This window comes from Falco rusticolus, chromosome 7 (genome assembly GCF_015220075.1).
Source record: "Falco rusticolus isolate bFalRus1 chromosome 7, bFalRus1.pri, whole genome shotgun sequence".
Classification (NCBI taxonomy): domain Eukaryota; kingdom Metazoa; phylum Chordata; class Aves; order Falconiformes; family Falconidae; genus Falco; species Falco rusticolus.
Genome location: NC_051193.1, coordinates 20371560 through 20391158, shown reverse-complemented (window position 1 = coordinate 20391158; position 19599 = coordinate 20371560). Strand labels below are relative to the sequence as shown.

General features: G+C 42.9%; 1 protein-coding gene across 3 annotated transcripts in view; it reads left to right on the top strand.

Moving 5' to 3' along the window:
• Positions 1-19599, top strand: part of APBA2 (amyloid beta precursor protein binding family A member 2) — a 105811-nt gene that overhangs the window by 83931 nt on the left and 2281 nt on the right. For all 3 annotated transcript variants that reach the window (XM_037395482.1, XM_037395477.1, XM_037395481.1), the window contains 5 exons: positions 5822-6007; positions 9458-9637; positions 11557-11769; positions 12589-12708; positions 18326-18466. In XM_037395482.1, coding sequence (XP_037251379.1) covers positions 5822-6007; positions 9458-9637; positions 11557-11769; positions 12589-12708; positions 18326-18466 — 840 coding nt within the window. The remainder of the gene's footprint in view (positions 1-5821; positions 6008-9457; positions 9638-11556; positions 11770-12588; positions 12709-18325; positions 18467-19599) is intronic.

The following is a 19599-nucleotide window of genomic DNA, read 5'->3' as shown; positions in this document are numbered from 1 at the left end:
ACATTTGTTTGTTTTCAATTAGTATATAATTTGTTTTTCTAACAATACAAACCATGAGGCACCTATTTCTTCCCGAAATCGTAAGACAGCGTTACTACCTTTTAATGTGAGGGCAACGATAGTATCTCCAGGAAATGGATTCTTTTTCTTTTAACATAAGCAGATGTCCTTAACGTGCCACTAGAACTCCCAAGAGATGGAGCCAGATGAGGAGCAGAATATCCCATCTAACATGGGCAGCAGTATTTATAATCTGCCATCCGTAAATTGTCCTGATACTGCATTTCATACGTGGTAACTAATACATCTATTTGTTATGGTTCAGCCTTTTTTTGACCTCATGGTAAATTTGCATCATCCAGAGAGTATTATTTATTTATTACGTATTATCAAAGCTTATGACTACTTTTTGCATTAGCAGAAAATAAAATGCTAGTAATTATCACTGTAAATATGACTACAGATAGTTATAGATAAATGAACAGCTACAGTTTATAGTTGCAATGTATGGCAGTAAATAGACTAATTCTCTTTGCTGAGTAAGGATGAGCCTTGGTGGAAGTCCCGCTTTCCCTTCTTTAAACTGTTGAGCATTTCAGCTGAACACCAACCCTTCTAAAAATAAAGAAGGAAAGACCTTTGAGGCAGACCATAAACACCTTGTCAAACTAACTGTTACCTTATTCTCCTGATTCCCCGGAGATTTTTAGTGATACAAAATGCAGTGCACCGTGAGGAACGGTGTCTCGTGTAGTCTGTTCAACGAGATGAAAACAGCAATATTGGAAATTATTATAATTACAAGCTCTCTGGCATTTGGCCTGGGGTTTTTAGCTTCTTTCTTTTTTCTTTTTTCTTTTTTTTTTTACAGTGGGTCTTTCAAGGAGCTGTAAGAGACACTCCCATGACTTTTTAGCATTGCTGTCAGCATGCTTTTACATTTTTTGGCTGGGTAATGTTTTTCAGTGCTAGTGGAGTTTCATGACTGGTGTAATTACCGTCAGTCTATTTCAGCTGGTGTGGCAGCTGGCAGAGACGATCTGTTCTTTCATGGCTTTATCAATTATATAAAACCTATTTCTGCAGCATGCCGTCCATGTTTTAATCCATGTTTAGTATTGTACAGCTCACAGGAGGTAGCAGCTGATTTAAAACGTAAAATGCTCCGGTAAAGGATGCCATACGGCAGGGTTCGGTGCTGAGAAGCCCCAGTAAGGTGTATTGCCACGCTGGTGCTGAACCCATCCCTGCCACTCCTTAGTTGCTCATGCATTTAGTTACTGAACACATCCAGCCCGAGCTGACCACCTGTAGCGTATGTAGTAGAAGCACCCTTAGGTCTGGCCACACGCCTGCTTCATGCGAGGGCGATGTTCCCTGTGCCGCACCTTCACAGGCTTGCAGGCAGGGCATGGAGCAGCACAGCCGCCAGTCCTGTCGTCTTCCTCATTCAGCAAGGAGAAACTTTGAGTGAAGCAACTGGGAAAAGCAGTAGGGGAAAAGAAAGAGAGAGGTCACAAAGGTGTATGCGCAGAGCCTCTGGCAGATGGCTGATTCCGTAACGTCGTCTGGCTCCTTAGGCTGTCTGACAGTCTGACAGAACGACTTCACTTGAAAGCTGGGGAAAGTGCTTAGGTTTTCCTCCTTCAGGTGTTCTTCGGGTTTCAAGAGGGACAACAAATGGGATTCTAAAAGATTTCCTGAGGAAGGAAGGGGGATTTTGAGAAAGGGGAACCTGGACAGGAGAAGGCAGAACAGGGGGGCTGGAAAAGGCCAAGAAAGAGGCTGAATTTCTAAGAACAACTATAAGGGTAACAAGGATGGAATGGATAGGACTAGAAAAGGGACGAGGGAAAGAATAGAGAAACAGATGGACAGAGATGGGAGTCATGGGAAAAGTAACAGAGAGGGTGAAAATGGGATAATGGTAATGGAAAATAGAATGGAATGGAATATGGAGTGAGAAAGGAAAAAGTCAAGTCACGACTAAGTATAAAGTAAAGATGTGTTTACAGTTGCTATATATTATTTGCCTTATTCCAAACTGAAATTGCATTAGACAGGAAAAAGCTGGGGGGGAATGGGGGAATGACTGCTTTCACCCCTACAAGGGGAAAATACAAAGAAAACCTTTGAGTAACTTCTGTGTGATGATAAGGACAGAAAGACTTTCCTGGCAGGTGAGATTAAATGCATTCGTTTTCCCAGTCCCTTCACTCCTGTGCACACGGCAGGTATGATTACACCCTTACAGAGTACTTAGTGCAGAGTGCTGAAAAGCAATTATCTCTGCAGAGCTCCCAAGACCCTGCTGAGAGATGTCCATTATAAAACATTTTTCCATGCTGAGAGAAGTGCTATAAATCCTCCTGAGCCCCTGCAACCCTTGAGACACCCCCCAAACCATCTCTTAAACGTCATCAGTTTTCGTGGTTTAGGGATAAGCGTAGAACATCTTATTTCAAGCCTGAGAAGAATCATTACGATAATTTTATGGGTAGTGATTCTCTTCAGTAAGACAGGCGGTTCTAAGCAACAATGATTATTTGTATTTTTCTCTCTCTGACAATTGTACTGAAATTCTTAAAACAATTATTCTTGTAGACTTGAGGAACAATCTTTCTCTTTTAGGCCTTAGATATTTGTTCAGCTAATGGTAAACTAATACGTAGCTGTTCATATAAAGGATGCTGCTGCTTATATAAATGATGAAAATCATGTATTATCTCATACCACGTTTTGGGGTTTTTTTTGAAGATCAGATATCAGGGGAAACACTGCCACGACAGACACAGCAAGGAGGGTGTCTCAGTCACCTAACGTGGTGGAGTTAGATGAAAACTGACCTTGTGCCGATCACTGGGATCTTCTGATACACATCAAGAGCCACTAGCAAACAAAAAAAATATCCGACAGAAAAAAAACAACCCAAAAGGCCTTCTTAACTAAGAACAAACCAAACCAAACCAAACCTGTAGCCAATTTTTCTTCCTTCACATTAGGAATATCCACACATATATCTAAGCAGGTGCCAAAAGCAGCAGAGACAACCTCAGTCTTGGCTAAGAACTAAAGGTATTTTTAGACACCAGAAAGCAATTTACTGATTTAAAACTAACAGACATCACAAAGTGAAGTGAAACAAATTAATTCAGCATGTTTTGGGTTTTTTTTATTCCAATTCAGGCAGAATTCGGTGCATGTTTTTAGCTGTTTGGGGAGATGGGGGAAAGGGACATCCTCAGCTAGTTTGATCAATAAAACTATTATGCTTCTGGTTGTTTCCAGTTTGACCAATAAATAAAAGTCTGAAAAACTCTCCAAACTGACCAATGACCCCAGCAAGAAGGAATTTTGGGATGGGCCCCTTCTGTTTCTTAAAGAAGAGAACAGTTCATCTCTACAATGGCAAAATACGTAAAGAAATGATAGCAAACAAAGCTAACGAAGCATGGGTTGGAGGCACTTTGGCTTGGTCTTTGTTTCAGTGGAAAGCTTTATCTTAATTAAAATAAGTGCTTAGCATAAGGTTTTAAAGTAAGCAGCATCCAGTTTAAGAATCCTATAATGCTTAGGTTTGGAACGTCCCGTACAAACAGGATTTGTACTCTTTTTTTTGCCTTAAAATAAGGATGCTCAACCAATGGCAACAGCTTGGATTCACACCAGCCATGCCTGAGAGCTGAATTTAATTACCCTGGCAGCCTGCTATTAAAATTACCTCTCATGGGTCTCCTGCAGCCTTCTTTGTCACAGAAGTGCAGCGTGGTGTGGCCACTGTAATAGGACGCAGGCGCTTTACTCATGTGCCGGCGAAGCAGAGTCTGGCTCGCTTTGAAACTGAGGAGGAGCAAAGGCTGAGGCTCCGGGTACCGAGGATGAGCTCTTCCAGTCAGCTGGTGATATATGGGCGGTGGGGGGTGAGGGGGGAAAGCATGCTCACCTAGTGAAGAGCAACATACAGTCCTGGAATATCTCCTCAGGAAAAAAAATGTAAATCATCACTGCCTTGAAATATGCTTCATGGCTTCTATGGGTCCTTACAGCTAGGAGGGTTTTTCTAATATCTCATCTGAACTATCAAAATATCTGCCAGATAAGCATTACTAACATACGTTATATTATCTTTTTTCCCTAGGAAGTTCTCTTCCTCCGCAATTGTACACAGACTTCAGTAATAGTGATTTTTTCCAAGGCACTTAAAGGAAGTACAGTCAATCCGGTTACTTGATTGTGTGAGCATTCCTAAAACTCTCAGTTTAAACCTAAAAGGTTCTTATGGAACATCTTCCATAGCAATATGCCTTTCTGGGAACTTAAAAAACTTGTAGCTTTTTATTTAGTTTGATTTTTAAAAAAGCCTAAAAGGAGAAATCGGGTTGCTTATACAGTATCTTGAAAAAAACCTGTACGAAGGTACAAATAATTTTCTAAAACATTTGCGTAAACAAGTTTCTCATTCTGTTTGTCTTTGCTGTCCGAAATGTATCACAGTCCTTTGAAATTATACCGTAGCAATGTCATGTACATTGTTTAGTAAAATAACATTATTTTACATATAGAAACCTTTTAAGGAAAATGAGACTGCTAGCTGTTGAGCCACATTAATTTATTCATTCTTAATGCTGAGTTCAGAAATAATAGAACTTATTGCAAGTTCATACTTAGCGGTGAATAGAAACTGTTGTAAAATGTTCTTGAAGGTTCTTCCTTCTGGGACCTTATCGCTCTTTTCTGTAAGAAACAATTGATAGAAACATGGACTGGAGGTGGAAACAAAAAATGAAATGGTAATATCTGAAATAAAACAAATTTAGTGACCACATACCCTTTTCTGACTACAAATACGCACTCGGTTTTCATTTGTCCAAGACAACTCAGTAATTAATCACAGCCACCGAATAATGACATATTCCTGTGAGAAAAACATTTGGAAGTAGCAGGTTGGGATTTCCCTGCTAAAAGCAGAAACTAAAATAAGAGTTTAAAAGGCTAAAGTAATTAAAAGGGTGCAGAGCTCAGGGATTTGAGATAGAGGCTTTTTATATTTAGTACTCCTTGTGTGTTCTTACATAAGAAATGTTCATTAGGATGAAGCTTGGGCTGATTTCCCCTTACAGTCATCCTCACAGGCAGCAGCTCTTCTGAGCGGAGGTCTCCCAGCACGACCATACTGACAGTGACTGGAACAGGATTTTAACTGTGAGCCCAGACCCTAGACCAGTTCCCTCCAAACTGGTGTGAGATACGTAGGTAGCCAGAGAAAAGGATTAAAAGTTCTGCCTAGAGAGAAGGTGAACTACTGCCTTCACAGCTCTTTACAAAGAAAGTAAGTATTGCTTTGCTGTATGTAAGAAAAAGTTACCTTAGATATTATTGCTATTATAGGACATGATTAAAAAAATTGGGAACTTAGAACGTCTCCTCATGCATATCTGGCTTCCCCAAAACCTGCTCTATCATTGTGAAACACATCTACTTAATTCAGCAAAACTAATACAGAAGGGAAACACGATTTTCCAACGGCATGCAAACGTTTATAAAACATGAGTATTGATCTTCATTATTGCCTTACAGTAGCAACCATGTTGTATTTGCTCAGGCAACACTTCCACTGGGACCAGTTCCTTGAGCAGGCACCCTGCCTGCCGCTGGAGTTCGGGCGCAGCCTGCGCAGGGATGTCGGGGCTGGGGCTGTAGGAAGCACCTCTGGAGCCTGTGTCCTTCTCCAGCAACAGGCCATCAAGGAGAGGGAAGATGCAGCATGTGCAGGGTAACGGCAGGCGTGAAGAGTTACTGTATTGCCCTTTGCTTTCCGCAGGAGACAATGATGGACCACGCGCTGCGCACTATCTCCTATATCGCTGATATCGGTAACATCGTGGTTCTGATGGCGCGCCGCCGCATGCCGAGGTCGGCTTCTCAAGACTGTATTGAAACGACACCTGGTGCCCAGGAAGGAAAGAAGCAGTACAAAATGATATGCCATGTCTTTGAATCAGAGGACGTAAGTAAATGGGATTACATTTATTATACAACATATGTCATTTCTAGAATCTGAAACGACATCTAATTTCTTGGGTGAATTTTTGTTGTCAGTAATCTTTTCTGAGTGACGCTGCAGGTAATCTGTGGAGACATTCGCCAGTTGTTTGCCTGTACTCATATCTCTTCTGCCTCCACAAATCCATGTCACAAATTCATGTCTACCTCTCAGTCCCAGAATACCCACTCTCTGTCTCATGTATTACAGAATCACTTGTGTTCTTTCAACAATGCTTCCCCAGATGCTTTGCTGCCTCATTATTTGGATGTGTTGGATTTTGCTGGAAGTCAGTGGCCATTTATGGCTGAAATTAATTTATGAGCTGTCGCATTGATCATTCATCCTGTACTGGATCCTTTAGTCCAGCAGGTTGGCCCATAATGACACACATACGCCTCCAGACACCTGGCAATGAGGTGGAACCGTTCCCGACCCCTTCCAAGCTGAAGCCAGGTTGCTGAGAACATCTCCCGATGTGGTGGGCCTGGCCAGGGCTGCCCTCTGTCCCGTCCATACTCCCTTGTGGCTTATTTACCTGTAGTTGGTATATGTGCTCTCAGACGGGCAACTTGATCCTTTGATCTTTAAGAACACATTCGGCTGTTTATTTTTCCATTCTCTTTTTTGATCTGTAGCAAAGATTTAGAATTTTTATGTAAATGCAAGAGAGATAAGAAAGTTTAGTTCTCTGTATTTCTAGATATTTTTCTTCATGGCCAGAAGAGTTTAGCAATTGTAAAGTAAAAGGCTAGGAAGAACTTGCTCTCACTAGTCTCTCACAACAATTATGCAACAGAAAACATAATTTTCTGTCATTTTATGCCATAAGATACTCTGAGATTCAATACCGTATTAGCCCTGAACTACTTTTTATTAAAATTCTGTTTAAAAAAGGAGTGACCGCTTCAGAATTTAGGTTCTAATTTTCACTTGCATCAGAAATACCAAAAGATGAAAGACCTCGGAGCCATTCTCGGAGTAGGATTGCAGAAGTACTGGTTGCAAAGGAGTTCTGTACACGTCTGCTGCATCCTGTTTCACCCAGGTGAAAATCGGTGGCATGCCATGCCCTTACCCCTTGTGGCAAAGGGAGATTACCTTGCTTTACTGCTTTGTACATTCAGGTGTGTTTTGGTAGCAAAATAGGAATTTGTGTCTGTTTCTGCCAGATCAGAGGACTTCAACCTAAAACAGCTGTAGAAAAAAATACCAAGCAAGGAAAACAGAAAAAGCAAAGTTTTTTGTCTGTTTCTAACTTGACGTGAGAGACGGGTATTAGTGAGACATAATACTAAACATTTCTGGCCGTTGTTCTGTAGGAACAGCTTTAAATGGAATTTCTGTCACATCAATTAAAAAAGAATTGAGTTCTTCGGTTCAGACAGTTGTATCTCACAGCTTGAATATTTTTTTTTGAGCTAAGCAATCGTTCTCATTATTTTAAAGCAATTAAGCCCGTGAAAGAGAAATGTCGTTGTCTAAAGGTTAGAGGACTGGGCTGGGATTGTTCTCAGACCTAGTTAGCTTTGCTGGGGAGACCTTTTCAAGCAACTTAATTACATTATCTCTAAGTTGTACATAATGCTGAAGACTTTCATAAACATGCATAAAAACTTGGGAGATAGAGATGAAATTAAGATGTGACAACTGGTACTAGCACTGATGGAATAGACTATGACAGACCTGTTGGTTTTGAGGCTGCAGAACGGAGGCAAAAGCAATGGGACCAGCTACAGAGGGAACAGTGGCACTGGAGCTGGAAAAAAGAAGTCAGTAAGGACTGGTGATAAACTTTAATAATGGAATGATATAAATATGTTCTTGATGCCTTCTGTACTACCATACTACTACAAACCTCTTGGCATATTGATACGCTTTGAAAAGATGTTTTAAAATATGAAGGAACAATTTCTGACTGGCTAGGCTAATGACGTCCTTGATTTTCTAAAATCCTTTTCCAGTCAAGCAGGTTGGTGCTTGGGTGTCCTGCAGCACAAGTGAAACGAGAAAACCACCTTGGTGCATCAGAGAAGCACTGGGTATCTGCTGGGTAGGTTGCAAGCAGATACAGGTTTACAGCGTTATCCAGAAGCCCCTGTGCATTCATAATGCATTTTGCATGTACCTACTGTCTAAGAAAGTGTGTTGCATTTCCAGAGTAGTTTTATAGGTTTGATTAGTGGTATTTTTAGGGAGTTACATTTTAAGATGCAATTAACTCCTCCTCAGGTCATTGGGAGTTACTCATATGCACAGGATACAGTACCTGGAAACCACAAATACAGGAAACTCAGCGTGGCATCCTCCTGTGAGCTGCAGTAAACTCAGAATAGGGGAAAAAAAAATAATTCCAGTGTAGAAAAAGTTGACTACAAATGCATTTACTTTTCTGTACCTCTGTTTCTCTGTGTTCCAGTGCCATCCAGTGGAACAAGAAAGTAAATTTTACAGCCATTCATTCTTTAATTAGTTGACTTTGCAGTGTGCTGAATATGCACTTGTTAGTATTATCATCATTATCATTGTCGGTTTCTGTAATTTCTTTCTAATGTCTACATATTTCTGACACGTCCAAATACCAGTCACTGTAATTTTTCATTAATTGTGCTCACCGCATAGCCCACTGTAATGGGAAGTCATCTTTTATTGCATACTGTAGTAAAATGCATGCGCAGATAACTGCTCCAAAAATTAATAAAGACCCAGGGGATTTCAAAGAGTTGTTCTTAACATTAACAAGCTATAATCGTGGCTCTGGCTGTGTTCTCAGAAGCCTCCCTGACATTGCTAGTCAGAGCGTTAATGGGAATAGCTACTGTGGATGTGCAGTGGGTAGGCAGGGCTGTCACTGGTTTGCTGGGAATATGAGACAGGTATCATGGCAGTACTAGGAGAGCAGATGGTTTTGTTGAAGCAGCATTTTCAGCCCTATAAAACCAAGGTGGAGAAGCAGCAGGTGACACAAGCACCGAAAGCATCAGTGCATGCATGGCCACGCATGCATGTGCAAGCAGAGCACCCGTTCCCTCCTCATCCTGCAAACACGCCGTGCTCAGCAGCAGGGTTTGTGACAGCCTGCGAGCTCTGCTCCACGCTGGTACCAAGCCAGGACCCTGCACTGTTTATTGGAACACGTACATAAATAGCATATGGCTGCTTGCTACTGCAACGTGCTGATGAAAGGAGATCAGCAGGGTTTTTAAATGGAGTTTGTAATTTGATTTTGGATGTAATGAATTCTTTCTGTACAACTGACCTTAAAGTGACTTTGTATCCATACTGGTGCAGCAGCTTTGCAGCATCCTTTGTTTTGTCTCCGTCTTAAAATCCAGTTTCTCTCATTTGTGATAGTTTCAGCGGTAAACTGTTGACCAGTCCTTTCTCTGAGCTGTGTTTTGTTCTACATTCTAGGCACAGCTGATAGCTCAGTCAATTGGTCAGGCTTTCAGTGTGGCTTACCAAGAGTTTCTAAGAGCCAACGGAATTAACCCAGAGGATCTCAGTCAGAAAGAATACAGTGACATCATCAATACCCAAGAGATGTACAATGATGATCTTATACACTTTTCCAATTCAGAAAACTGCAAAGAGGTAAACTAGTTTTGAAATTTCATTTCAGATTGATCCATTTTTTCAGAGTAGTACTGATGGAAATAACTTTTGGTGTTTTAAGGATGACTTTATATCTCAAAACGTGTTACTTTGTCGATACTGTGCTACTAAAACCAGCTTTGTAAGTTTTTCGAATTTCTTGGTTTTGTTTTCAGGGTCTTTCTACAAAAACAGTAGTAAAGTGCATTGACTCCTGACATAGATAAGCTGGGTGCTATTCGCAGTACACAGTGTCAGGTGTTTTTATGTTTTACCAATGTATTGATACAGAAAGAGAGATGGCAATCCATTCTGATGCATGTTGAAAGTGATTTCTTAGGTAACAGATCGAGGACCGTGAGTCCAGGATGCTGTGGCACTGAGCAGGCCAGTTCCTCTTCCCCTATCAGAACACCAGCAGAACTCCCACACGAAATGTTGTTTCACACTCCTAAGAGGTGAAAAGGCAAGAATTTCCCTCAAGTGCCCCAAATTACAGAAGTGTAACTACTTACATTTGATTTTGGATCTAACGGATTTTTCTGTACAACGGCCACACATTTCACATTTTACATTTCTTATAAAGGTCACTGTAACCCCAGGCATTCCAAACAGGAACGCGGCGAGCGCAGTGGCACCCACATTCTGCTTGGTCTTACTTCGCTGCAGTGTGGCGGGCGCTGGGGTCGTGTTCCAAAGCTCAGGCTCCCTGAGCCCTAACGCAGTCCTGCTCTGAGATGAGCTGCGGCTTGGTTCCTCCTCCCGTCCCACCTTCCCTGCTCGTGTCTTCTGGTCTTCCAGGCTCTGTCATACGGGGGGGGGGTGGTCCTGGGCAGAAAGCATTTCTCACCCGTACCTGCTGATAGAAAGCGTATGATCTGATGTGTAGTTTTATACTTCTGCAGTCACTAGGTCTCCGTAAGCTGTTCCCATGTGCATATAAGCCTGGCAAAATATTTCTCTTGTAGCAATTAAGGGAAAGTTCAGTTGAACAGGTCTTGGTTTAACTTAGAATCGGAACAGAACAATAAAAATGCGTCACATTTCAGGGTGATTCAAGAGGTCGTTATTTTTGTGGCACCTTTGCTTCTGGTTGGTTTATGAATGTTTGAGCAATGACAGAGTTGTGGCATACTGGTTGTTTCGAAGCCTTGTTAGATAGCTTCAACAAAAGTCAGCTGACCTTCGTGATTCCCCTAAGTAGGGATGTCCCTGTCGCTCCATGCTTAGAAGAAAATAATTCACAGTATTTTAAGAGTATGTTCTCTACTTAAACTCTTACTCCTCTAAGTTAGATGTGCTATGATTACTGAGCAGTTAATGTCTCCATATCTGAGGAGAAGTCATCATTTACATTGCATCGACACATCAGGGATCTTCGGTTAATGTGCTAGGCACAAGTATATCCAATAATGTTAACAATATTGATAGCAACAGTAATAATCAAGAGATCCTTGGCTGAAAACAAGGACAGATCGACCCTGAGATCAAGAGACAACCTGAGCAGTGGTGGCAGAAGCGGAGCTGAACTCAAGCCTGTGCTCCAGGCACCGACTTGGTCACAAAACGTTACAGCCTGCCCCGCTGCCAGGCTCCAAGCAGGACAGAGACATTCGGCGTTCCCTCATTTGATAGTCCCACCGTGTTTCTGTAGCGCCAACCAAGGTGTTCGGGCTTTGCTTATTAGAAGGACCTATGTACTTGTTCAACAAAGAAGCGGAGTATACCCCTGAAAAGAAATAGGTATACATTACACAGTTTTAACAGGATTTTTCAGGCCTTGCTGCTACCTAATGGCAAAGAATAGAATTATTTTTGTAATTTGTAGGTGTTACTCAGGAACAACTGAGATGGTAGTGCTCAAGTTTAGGTAAATCAAAGCAAAAAACATTATTCTGTTTTTTTCTTTTTAATTGCAGCTCCAGCTAGAAAAACAGAAGGGAGAAATTCTTGGGGTAGTGATTGTGGAATCTGGATGGGGATCCATTCTACCCACCGTTATCCTGGCTAACATGATGAATGGAGGCCCTGCAGCCCGTTCAGGAAAACTAAGCATCGGAGACCAAATTATGTCCATTAATGGGACGAGTTTAGTTGGTCTACCTCTTGCAACATGCCAAGGGATCATAAAGGTACCCCAAATTTACAACTATATGCTGTTATATGCTGTAGATTGTAAGCCAGCAGAGATGGATTATTCTGACAAGTGACCCTGTAGAATACCAGCAGATACGATTTTTCATATCACTGAAAAAAAAAAAAGAAGAAAAAAAAAAAGAAGTAATCTGTCATTAACAAAAAGTAGAATTAGAAACAGAGATTCAGGGGTGACAATGTACAGAAACTTAGGGCTGGAGAATTTGACTGCAGCTTTGTTACTGGACTATAACAAATGAGGCCAGGTCTGAAAAACCTGTCTAAATCAAGTTTCAGGCTTTCCCCACAGCCTCCAAATTAAAATCCGAGGATTAAAAGCTACTATGCTTCTTCAGGCTCCATGTAGCTGAAATGGATGGAGGCTGGTAGAGTGCAGAACAGAACAAGTGAGTATGTGGAGATTCCCTGGACGTGACGGAATCTCAGAATGCATCATCTTTAGTCTCCAAAATTAAATCTAATGTCCGTGCAGATTTACCAGGAACAGCAGCAGCAGATTAATTAGCAAGATGCTGGTAAAGGGCAACCAGTAGTCAGTTTGGGTTTTTCTTGAAAACTTTTTTGAAGTTTCTACAGTAATTTAAGGCAAAGTTTTGATACGTTTTGTTGGGCCAAATAGCTTGGGAAATAAATGAAAGAGAGAAATGTATCTCCAAGTTAACAACAGATTTCTATTAACTCTCGCTGTTCTTTCTCAGATCAGCTGCTTTGCACTCTTGCAATTAGGAAATGACTGATCAAAGAGCAAATTAAGATCCATTCCAGAAATAATTAATTTTTGGAACATCTTACAGGGTCTCAAGAACCAGACACAAGTCAAACTGAACATTGTCAGCTGTCCTCCTGTTACCACTGTCCTCATTAAACGGCCAGACCTGAAATACCAGCTGGGCTTCAGTGTACAGAACGGAATTGTAAGTTTCTGTGTTCAGTGATTGTTTTGGTTTGTTTATTTTTTCTTTCAAGAAACACACTGAAGTACTGAAAAAATCCTTGCACATGACCTCACTTTTTGTACTGTGATCCTGTAATTAATCAAAACTTTATAATCACATCTCTGATATGATGGAAATAGACAGCACCAGGAGCACAAGTACTGCCATTCCTGAGGGATTTTCCTGCATAACACAGCCACCAGATTTATAGTCCAAATCGTTTGGTGGAATATCTGGACCAGCTAATTCATGTATAATTGTCAGGAGTGTGCCAGAGCTGCAAGGAAAATAGTTATGCTGAAACAGGTTTTTACAATTATAACAGTCTAATCTTAGCTCTGATCCTGTTTCTCTTTCTTAAATTTCAGCACACGTTCACCAAGACTTTTAATTTTTCTTTTGCTCTGCATAATTTATTTGGCTCACATGATAGTGGACAAGGGAACTTTATTATGACCTCCTCTTGTTAAAATGAAACACCTCTCGCTGCAAGTAATTGTAGAGGTTGTGGCCCAGGTGTACCTTCTCTGCACACCGCAGTTTCCCTGCAGTAACGGCAACAAACAGGAGAATGAACATGCTGGTGACATTCACCCAGTGCCGCTCAGGGTCCCTCTCTCGTAGTTCTTCCTTCCCAAGCCGTTCTTCGATACCTTTCCAAAGCAAACTCCCAACACAACTAGCTCAGGTAGTCACCTGCTCTGTCTGGGGGCTGACTCTAGCATTAGGGACTGTCTGCAGTGCAGGACCATCACCATCTGCTCTTCCTCCAGTCTAGGAAAAAAAATAAATCAGGCTGCTAACACAGAAAACCACATCACAAAGGACAGTGGGCTCTGGTCCCCTGTTCTGTGAAACTCATCGATTGAAGTTGCCAGATTTCTGTTTGCCACCCTGGGAGGAGTCGCAGGTAACTCTGTAGGATACGATTTATGGGTCTTACTGTGCTTTAGCAAACAGATGGCTCGTTGGTGGAGTTTCAGCTCTGCTAGCCATCTCCAAGTTATTACCGTACCTGAGTTTTAAATGTCCCTGCCTAAGATCTCATCTCATGTTGTGGACACAGTAGAGCTGGTCTAAAGAACGCTGCTGCAAGCCTTGGTCCAGCTGGAAGCGCTCTGAAGTGGTAATAACTACTACAGGCTGACATCCTTAACAAGCCGAGGTTTAAAGTATTTGTCATGATTGTCATGATTCCATGATTAATGCTCGAGTAGAGAGAGGTCTGTGAAAACATACAGAAAAATCACGTGTTGTGTATTGCTGTCCTCTTTGCCTGCGCTTAACCCCCTTGCACCTGTCCATACGGTTATTGCTGGTAGTTCACTCTGTGTGAGCAAATCCCGAGTCTCGGGATAAAGAGGATGAAAGGGATGGGATCTGGTTTTACAAGCTCTCACAGAGGGCACCGAGAACAGCATATCACACTCAATGAGGCATTGATTTATTTCCTAATTGCTTTCCTTTGTAAATCTAGTATGTTCAGCTGGTGCTGCGATAAAAAGAGGAAAACGTATTTAAGGAGCAATGAGCGATACTGTGCTGTGTTTGTCAGGTCTTTTAGGAGGCCTGTCACAGCGTTGGTGGAGGTTGGGTCAGGGCAGGGGGAAGCATCAGGCCAAGGTAGAACAGCAGCAGCATAACGTTTCCTCGCGTGGCTGGGGCAGTGACGAGTCTGTGGGACGATCTATTCTGCTTCTCCCAGCTCATCATCTACATAGTTAGAGCCTTACTCAAGTGAATCCTGCAGACGTGGTGGGTTTCTTTTGCAGCGTGCTCACTCCATCTGCTGGTCCTTTGTCACACTCACCGCACTGCGCCATCATCATTCGTTCCATTTACATCAGCAGCATTTAGATGACACCCAATATAAAGTTTACCAGATTCAGCATAAAGATCCTTCTCGGATAACAAAAAAAGAAAGCCTTGTAATACATTTCATTTACGAAGAGTCCGTGTTTGAATATCAAAGCCAATCAACAAAAAAGAGAGAGTAACATCTTTTGTTAGGCTGCCGCTACAGACAGGCTCGTAGGGCTGTAAATCCTTGTTTGGATAAAGTCGATCTTACTGCACCTAACGTTGGGAAATGTGACTCTGAAAAGTCTGTCTCCCTGGCAGTTCAACACTGAACTTCTAAAAAGCTGTTTTGTAACTGCCAGCAAGTTACAAATTAAGAGAGGATTCAGAAATAACATCCTTGCTCTTCATTGGCTCAGCGTTAGCGCAGCACAGAAATAACTGGTTTGCCAAAACGGCTGTAATGGAGTATCTCCTCCCGCCATGCCATCGTCATGCATGCACATCATGCACGTCACGCATGCAGCTGGCACTGGTGTCCTGCGCCTCCATGACAGTGGTTCTGCGGTGGCTGCTCTTTGCCCTGCCTCTCTCTGCGTGAGGCGCACAGCTGCTGCCCAGTGCAGCCCATCAACAGCCTGGGGACACCGGTACCACCTGCGCCGGGTTTGCTGGTGCCAGGGTATCAGGAAGGTGCAGAGACCAGGCTGCTGCAGGTGACACTTTTCTTTGGATATTCTGTGTCGTTTAATTAATGCAAAGCCTGAAGTTGTGCTTCATGGAGCACCGGTAGTGCCAGCTTTTGGGAGTTCTCCTTAGGGAACAGCACAGCAGCATAAATCAGTGTTAATTTTGCAAAACTCCCCTTGCACTAATGATGCAAATACTCTTCATGGCTCTTGAAAGCTACCGATGTAGTTTCATTGCAAAACCACAGCAATCCTGGGCGAAACTTAACAGAACAGCCAGCTCATGCTTTCTTCCTTGCCTTCATTTATATTTATTTAAACTGTCTGGGGAAAAATATACAAGGTTTAAATAGAGTAATGTAGGAGTGAGATGAGGAGAAACGTGGTTTAATAGGTTATATTTAAGGCATTTACACAGAATAAACAGTTAGTTTGCCTTGCACTCTTCCGTCCGTAAGGTTTGCTGCACAACGGGCAGTTGCAATAGAACTGACCGTGAAGCTGCTGAAGTTTCACCTCTGACGCGCTGCAGCTTGTCTAAGGCACGTTACAGAACCTGTAACAGCTGAACAGATTGAACTAGTATGGTTTACACCTTTTTTTTTTTCTTATTCTTGTTTGTTTTTTTTTTTTTTTAAATTCAGTCACAGTAAATAAGAGTATAGGCTCTTGTTTACAAGAAGATCCAGATCAGTCATGCTTTATTTAATGATACAGCTGTCGCCACGTTCAACAAGCACAGCAGGCTGAGCAATCCTGGCTGAACAGAGCCGTGTTCGCTCGGTGCTGCTCAGCCTGAACGTGCCAGCCTGCCCTGCCCCGGCTGGGCTGCCTGCAGACAGCCCTGGGCACGGGCTGTAGTGCCGTGCCTTTCTTCCCGTCTGCAGCTTACCAGGACCGGAGAGGGACCACGTTCCTGAATGAAGAGGCTGCTCCCCATGCCTGAGGCTGTTAGGAAGCGCAAGTTCACTGATGGTATTAAAAATGCTGTGAGAGCCAGGAGATGAAATGTGCCCTGGACAGATGTGCAAGCCCTTAGCTCTTCCTTTATGCCGGAAGGGCGAGAGCTCACGTTTCCCTTCACTCTGACAGCTTTTCTTGCAGCTGGCTGTACGGCCTCTGTACTTGCTTTTACACTGCGACACATACATTTGCAGGGTTTCTTTTGGCACGTTCTGCTTTTCCTCCTTTCAGACCACCGCACACAATCCCTGACAGCAAGGAGCAAACTGCTACTCTACCAGGGAGCTGGATTGAGCAGCTTTCCGTGAAAGAGCAGACCATGTAGTACCGCTTATGTGTCAGCTGTGCGATTAGAAGGCGGGCTCCCTGCAAAACAACGTATTGTATGGGGCAGAAATCTAAGATGCAATTTCTTTGAAGGGCCCTGATGGTGCCTTTATCTATAAAAGTCCATCAGAAGTGCTCTGTGAGCCACAGCGGGTAAAACTCAGCCACTGCTGATAGCATGGTGGAAGATAAGTCTTACTCAGGAGAAAGTTTGATTTTTCTAGAAGGCTGAGAAAGGCCTTTTATAAACAAAGAATAACTATATATTTTCACTCCCTGTGGAAGGGACTTTGTTTTTTTACAGCGCTGTTGTTTGTGACAAGGCATTTAAAGGAAACGCCAGTGTCATACAGACGAGATTCTGCTCAACCCCAGACCATGTGTCACCTTCAGGGTGTTCCAGCTTGGCCCTCTCTCCACATGCCGTGTTTCTGAATTAGATTACAAACTCAGCAGGACACAAGCCACATCTTATCGTGCTTGTAGTAAGCTCGGAGCAAATTCCCAGATCTCAGCAAACAGCTCTTCCCGTCGGAGTCTAACCAGCGGCAGTACTGCAGCAGCCGCCGCTGGGTGCTCCAGCACTCGTTTCCTCCAAGAACAGGTTTCTAGCGGTAAACAAAAGGTAAAGCCTTAGCACTGCTAAGCTCTGCGCAGTTCCAGAGCTTTAAGCTCTGCGTTATCTGCCTTCCGTGCTGCATGAGCTCAGCCTTCTACCGGGGTTCCCAACACGCTGCCTGGCTGCCCGGGGGCCCTGCTGCAGCACGGGAAATGTTCTGTTACATTCCTCCTGCTGGACTGAGATTTTTCTTCTTGCCTCCCCACCACGCACGCTGCAGCCTCAGCAAACATTTAAGTAGCAGTGCCTGCCGGGACGGTGCCTGGGGAACGCAGCTCTTCTTGTAGAATTACCCCTTGTTGCAGGGGGCATAAAAGGCAAAGCATGTGCCTGGTTCTTTACTGGTAGCTGTGAACCAGCAGCCGGACTCGCTGCCTTCCTAAGCTCCCTATGGCCAGCGGTGCTGGAAAACTTAGTCCAACCCCCGGCCGTGGGCAGGGACATCCCCCACTACATCGGGTCACTCCCAGCCCCGTCCAGCCTGGCCTTGAGCTTCCAGGGATGGGGCACCCACAGCTGCTCTGGGCAGCCTGCGCCAGGGCCTCGCCGCCCTCGCTGTAAACAATTTCTTCCTTGTATTTTTAAGATAAATCTTTCCGTACATCTCTGTGGCCCTTCTGACAGACCGCCAGCTCTTGGTATGGAATGTCTGGATGGCATCATCCTTCACCCTCAGCTAGAGTTTGTGCAGGGCTAAGGATTAAGCTTTCTGCCTGTTTTTTTCCATGTATGTGAAAACACTGCTGTTGCAGATTAACTTTTATGTAGCACTTTTTATATTTCCCATTATTCAGAAAAAATAACGTGGTAGCTTGCAGAAAGAGTCCAGGTGGCACAGTCAGAAATATTTTAAAATTATTTTTTTCTGCTATCCCGACAGTACATAAACTCCTCTCTTCCCCAACTCCACTTTTACATGGCTGCTACCTGTATCACTGTGTTAGGTATTTAAATCTTCCCAGCCCATCAGAATTATATGTAATATACATAATAATAAAAATAAATAATGTAATTTGCAGGATTTTTGAAAAACCAAAACCCAAACCAGCATTTAAAAACTCAACAGTATTGCTCAATACTTTCTACAAGTATCTTCTGGAATCCTTACGGCATCAACACTCATTAGTATGTATTAAACCCTTGTAACTGCTACATTATGACCTTGTGAACATCAATAAACTTTGCTTTCTCTTGACAGATTTGCAGCTTGATGCGAGGTGGAATAGCTGAGAGGGGAGGGGTAAGAGTAGGACACCGTATTATCGAGATCAATGGACAAAGCGTTGTTGCTACTGCTCACGAGAAGATAGTACAAGCGTTGTCTAATTCAGTGGGAGAGGTAAGAAGACAAGTACTGAAGGAACTCACACTGTGAAAGAATCTATGTTGCAGCTGAAAAGAGTATCTTAACGTAGTATTAAAAGCACCACCTCAGTAACCTGGAGTTGAGCACCAATAACAAACAATTAACAGAACGGGTTTTGAACAATTAGATACACAGTCACTGCATTTCCCCCCTCTTTTTCAAGAGTTCCTGAACCTTCAACCTACTGTTTGAATTAAACCAAAAAATTAAAGGAAGAAATAGCTTAAGCATGTTAGCAATGAAAATGTCTCTTGGCTCATCACCATAGCATCTGCCGTAGAAATAAATAAACATTCAGAGGGCTGAGAGATTCAAATTTTAATCAATTCATTTCCACTAACATTTCCAACTTACCTTGGGAATAAGTTAAGACATCCATCTCCAGTACTTGTGGAGAAATCAGCAATGAATGAAAAAGACCCTCAGTTTATCGAAATCCCTACCGAATTTAGCAGCAGTATCATACACTGCCCTGGCCACATCCTCCTCCAGTTCCTTTGCCAAAAATCAAAGAACTTGTTTTCCTGTGGAAAATGATAACTTGAAAAAATAATGCCGAGTACGTGCCCGTTGCCAGGAACAGAGCTGTAGAATTCAACAGAACCTCCATGCCTTCATGGCGCCTCTTTGCTGTGTAGCATCTCCCCAGACAGAGGGGGACAGTATGGAACTTCAAGCGTGGAGGGACCAGGATATCGAGGCAGCGTGTGGCTGGTGCGGGTCAGTGTTATCAGTTAGTAAACTTCACCTTCCTTCCTCTTGTATTGCCTGATAGGCGCTTACAGCCGCTAGTACAGTTCCGATGCAACCCCGATTACCTGATGCCTTTAATCTTGTTAAGTCTGAATCCCCCCGACGCTTCCTCACAGCACAGCCCGTAGAAAGAACTTAGGTACGCCAGCCGTGAGAGAGCCTGTTCCACCGCACTCCACTGGCGTTTAAATATCAGGTGATAAAGTCCAAGTTTGCGTTCAGAGGATCACACTTCAATTAGGAAAAAACATGTACCAAGTGACATTCCCACAGGGAAGGAAAATGGGAGAAAATAATCTCAAGTTTGGTTAATACCAGAGCAGCAGAATGAACGTTCAGTGGTTTGTGCTGCT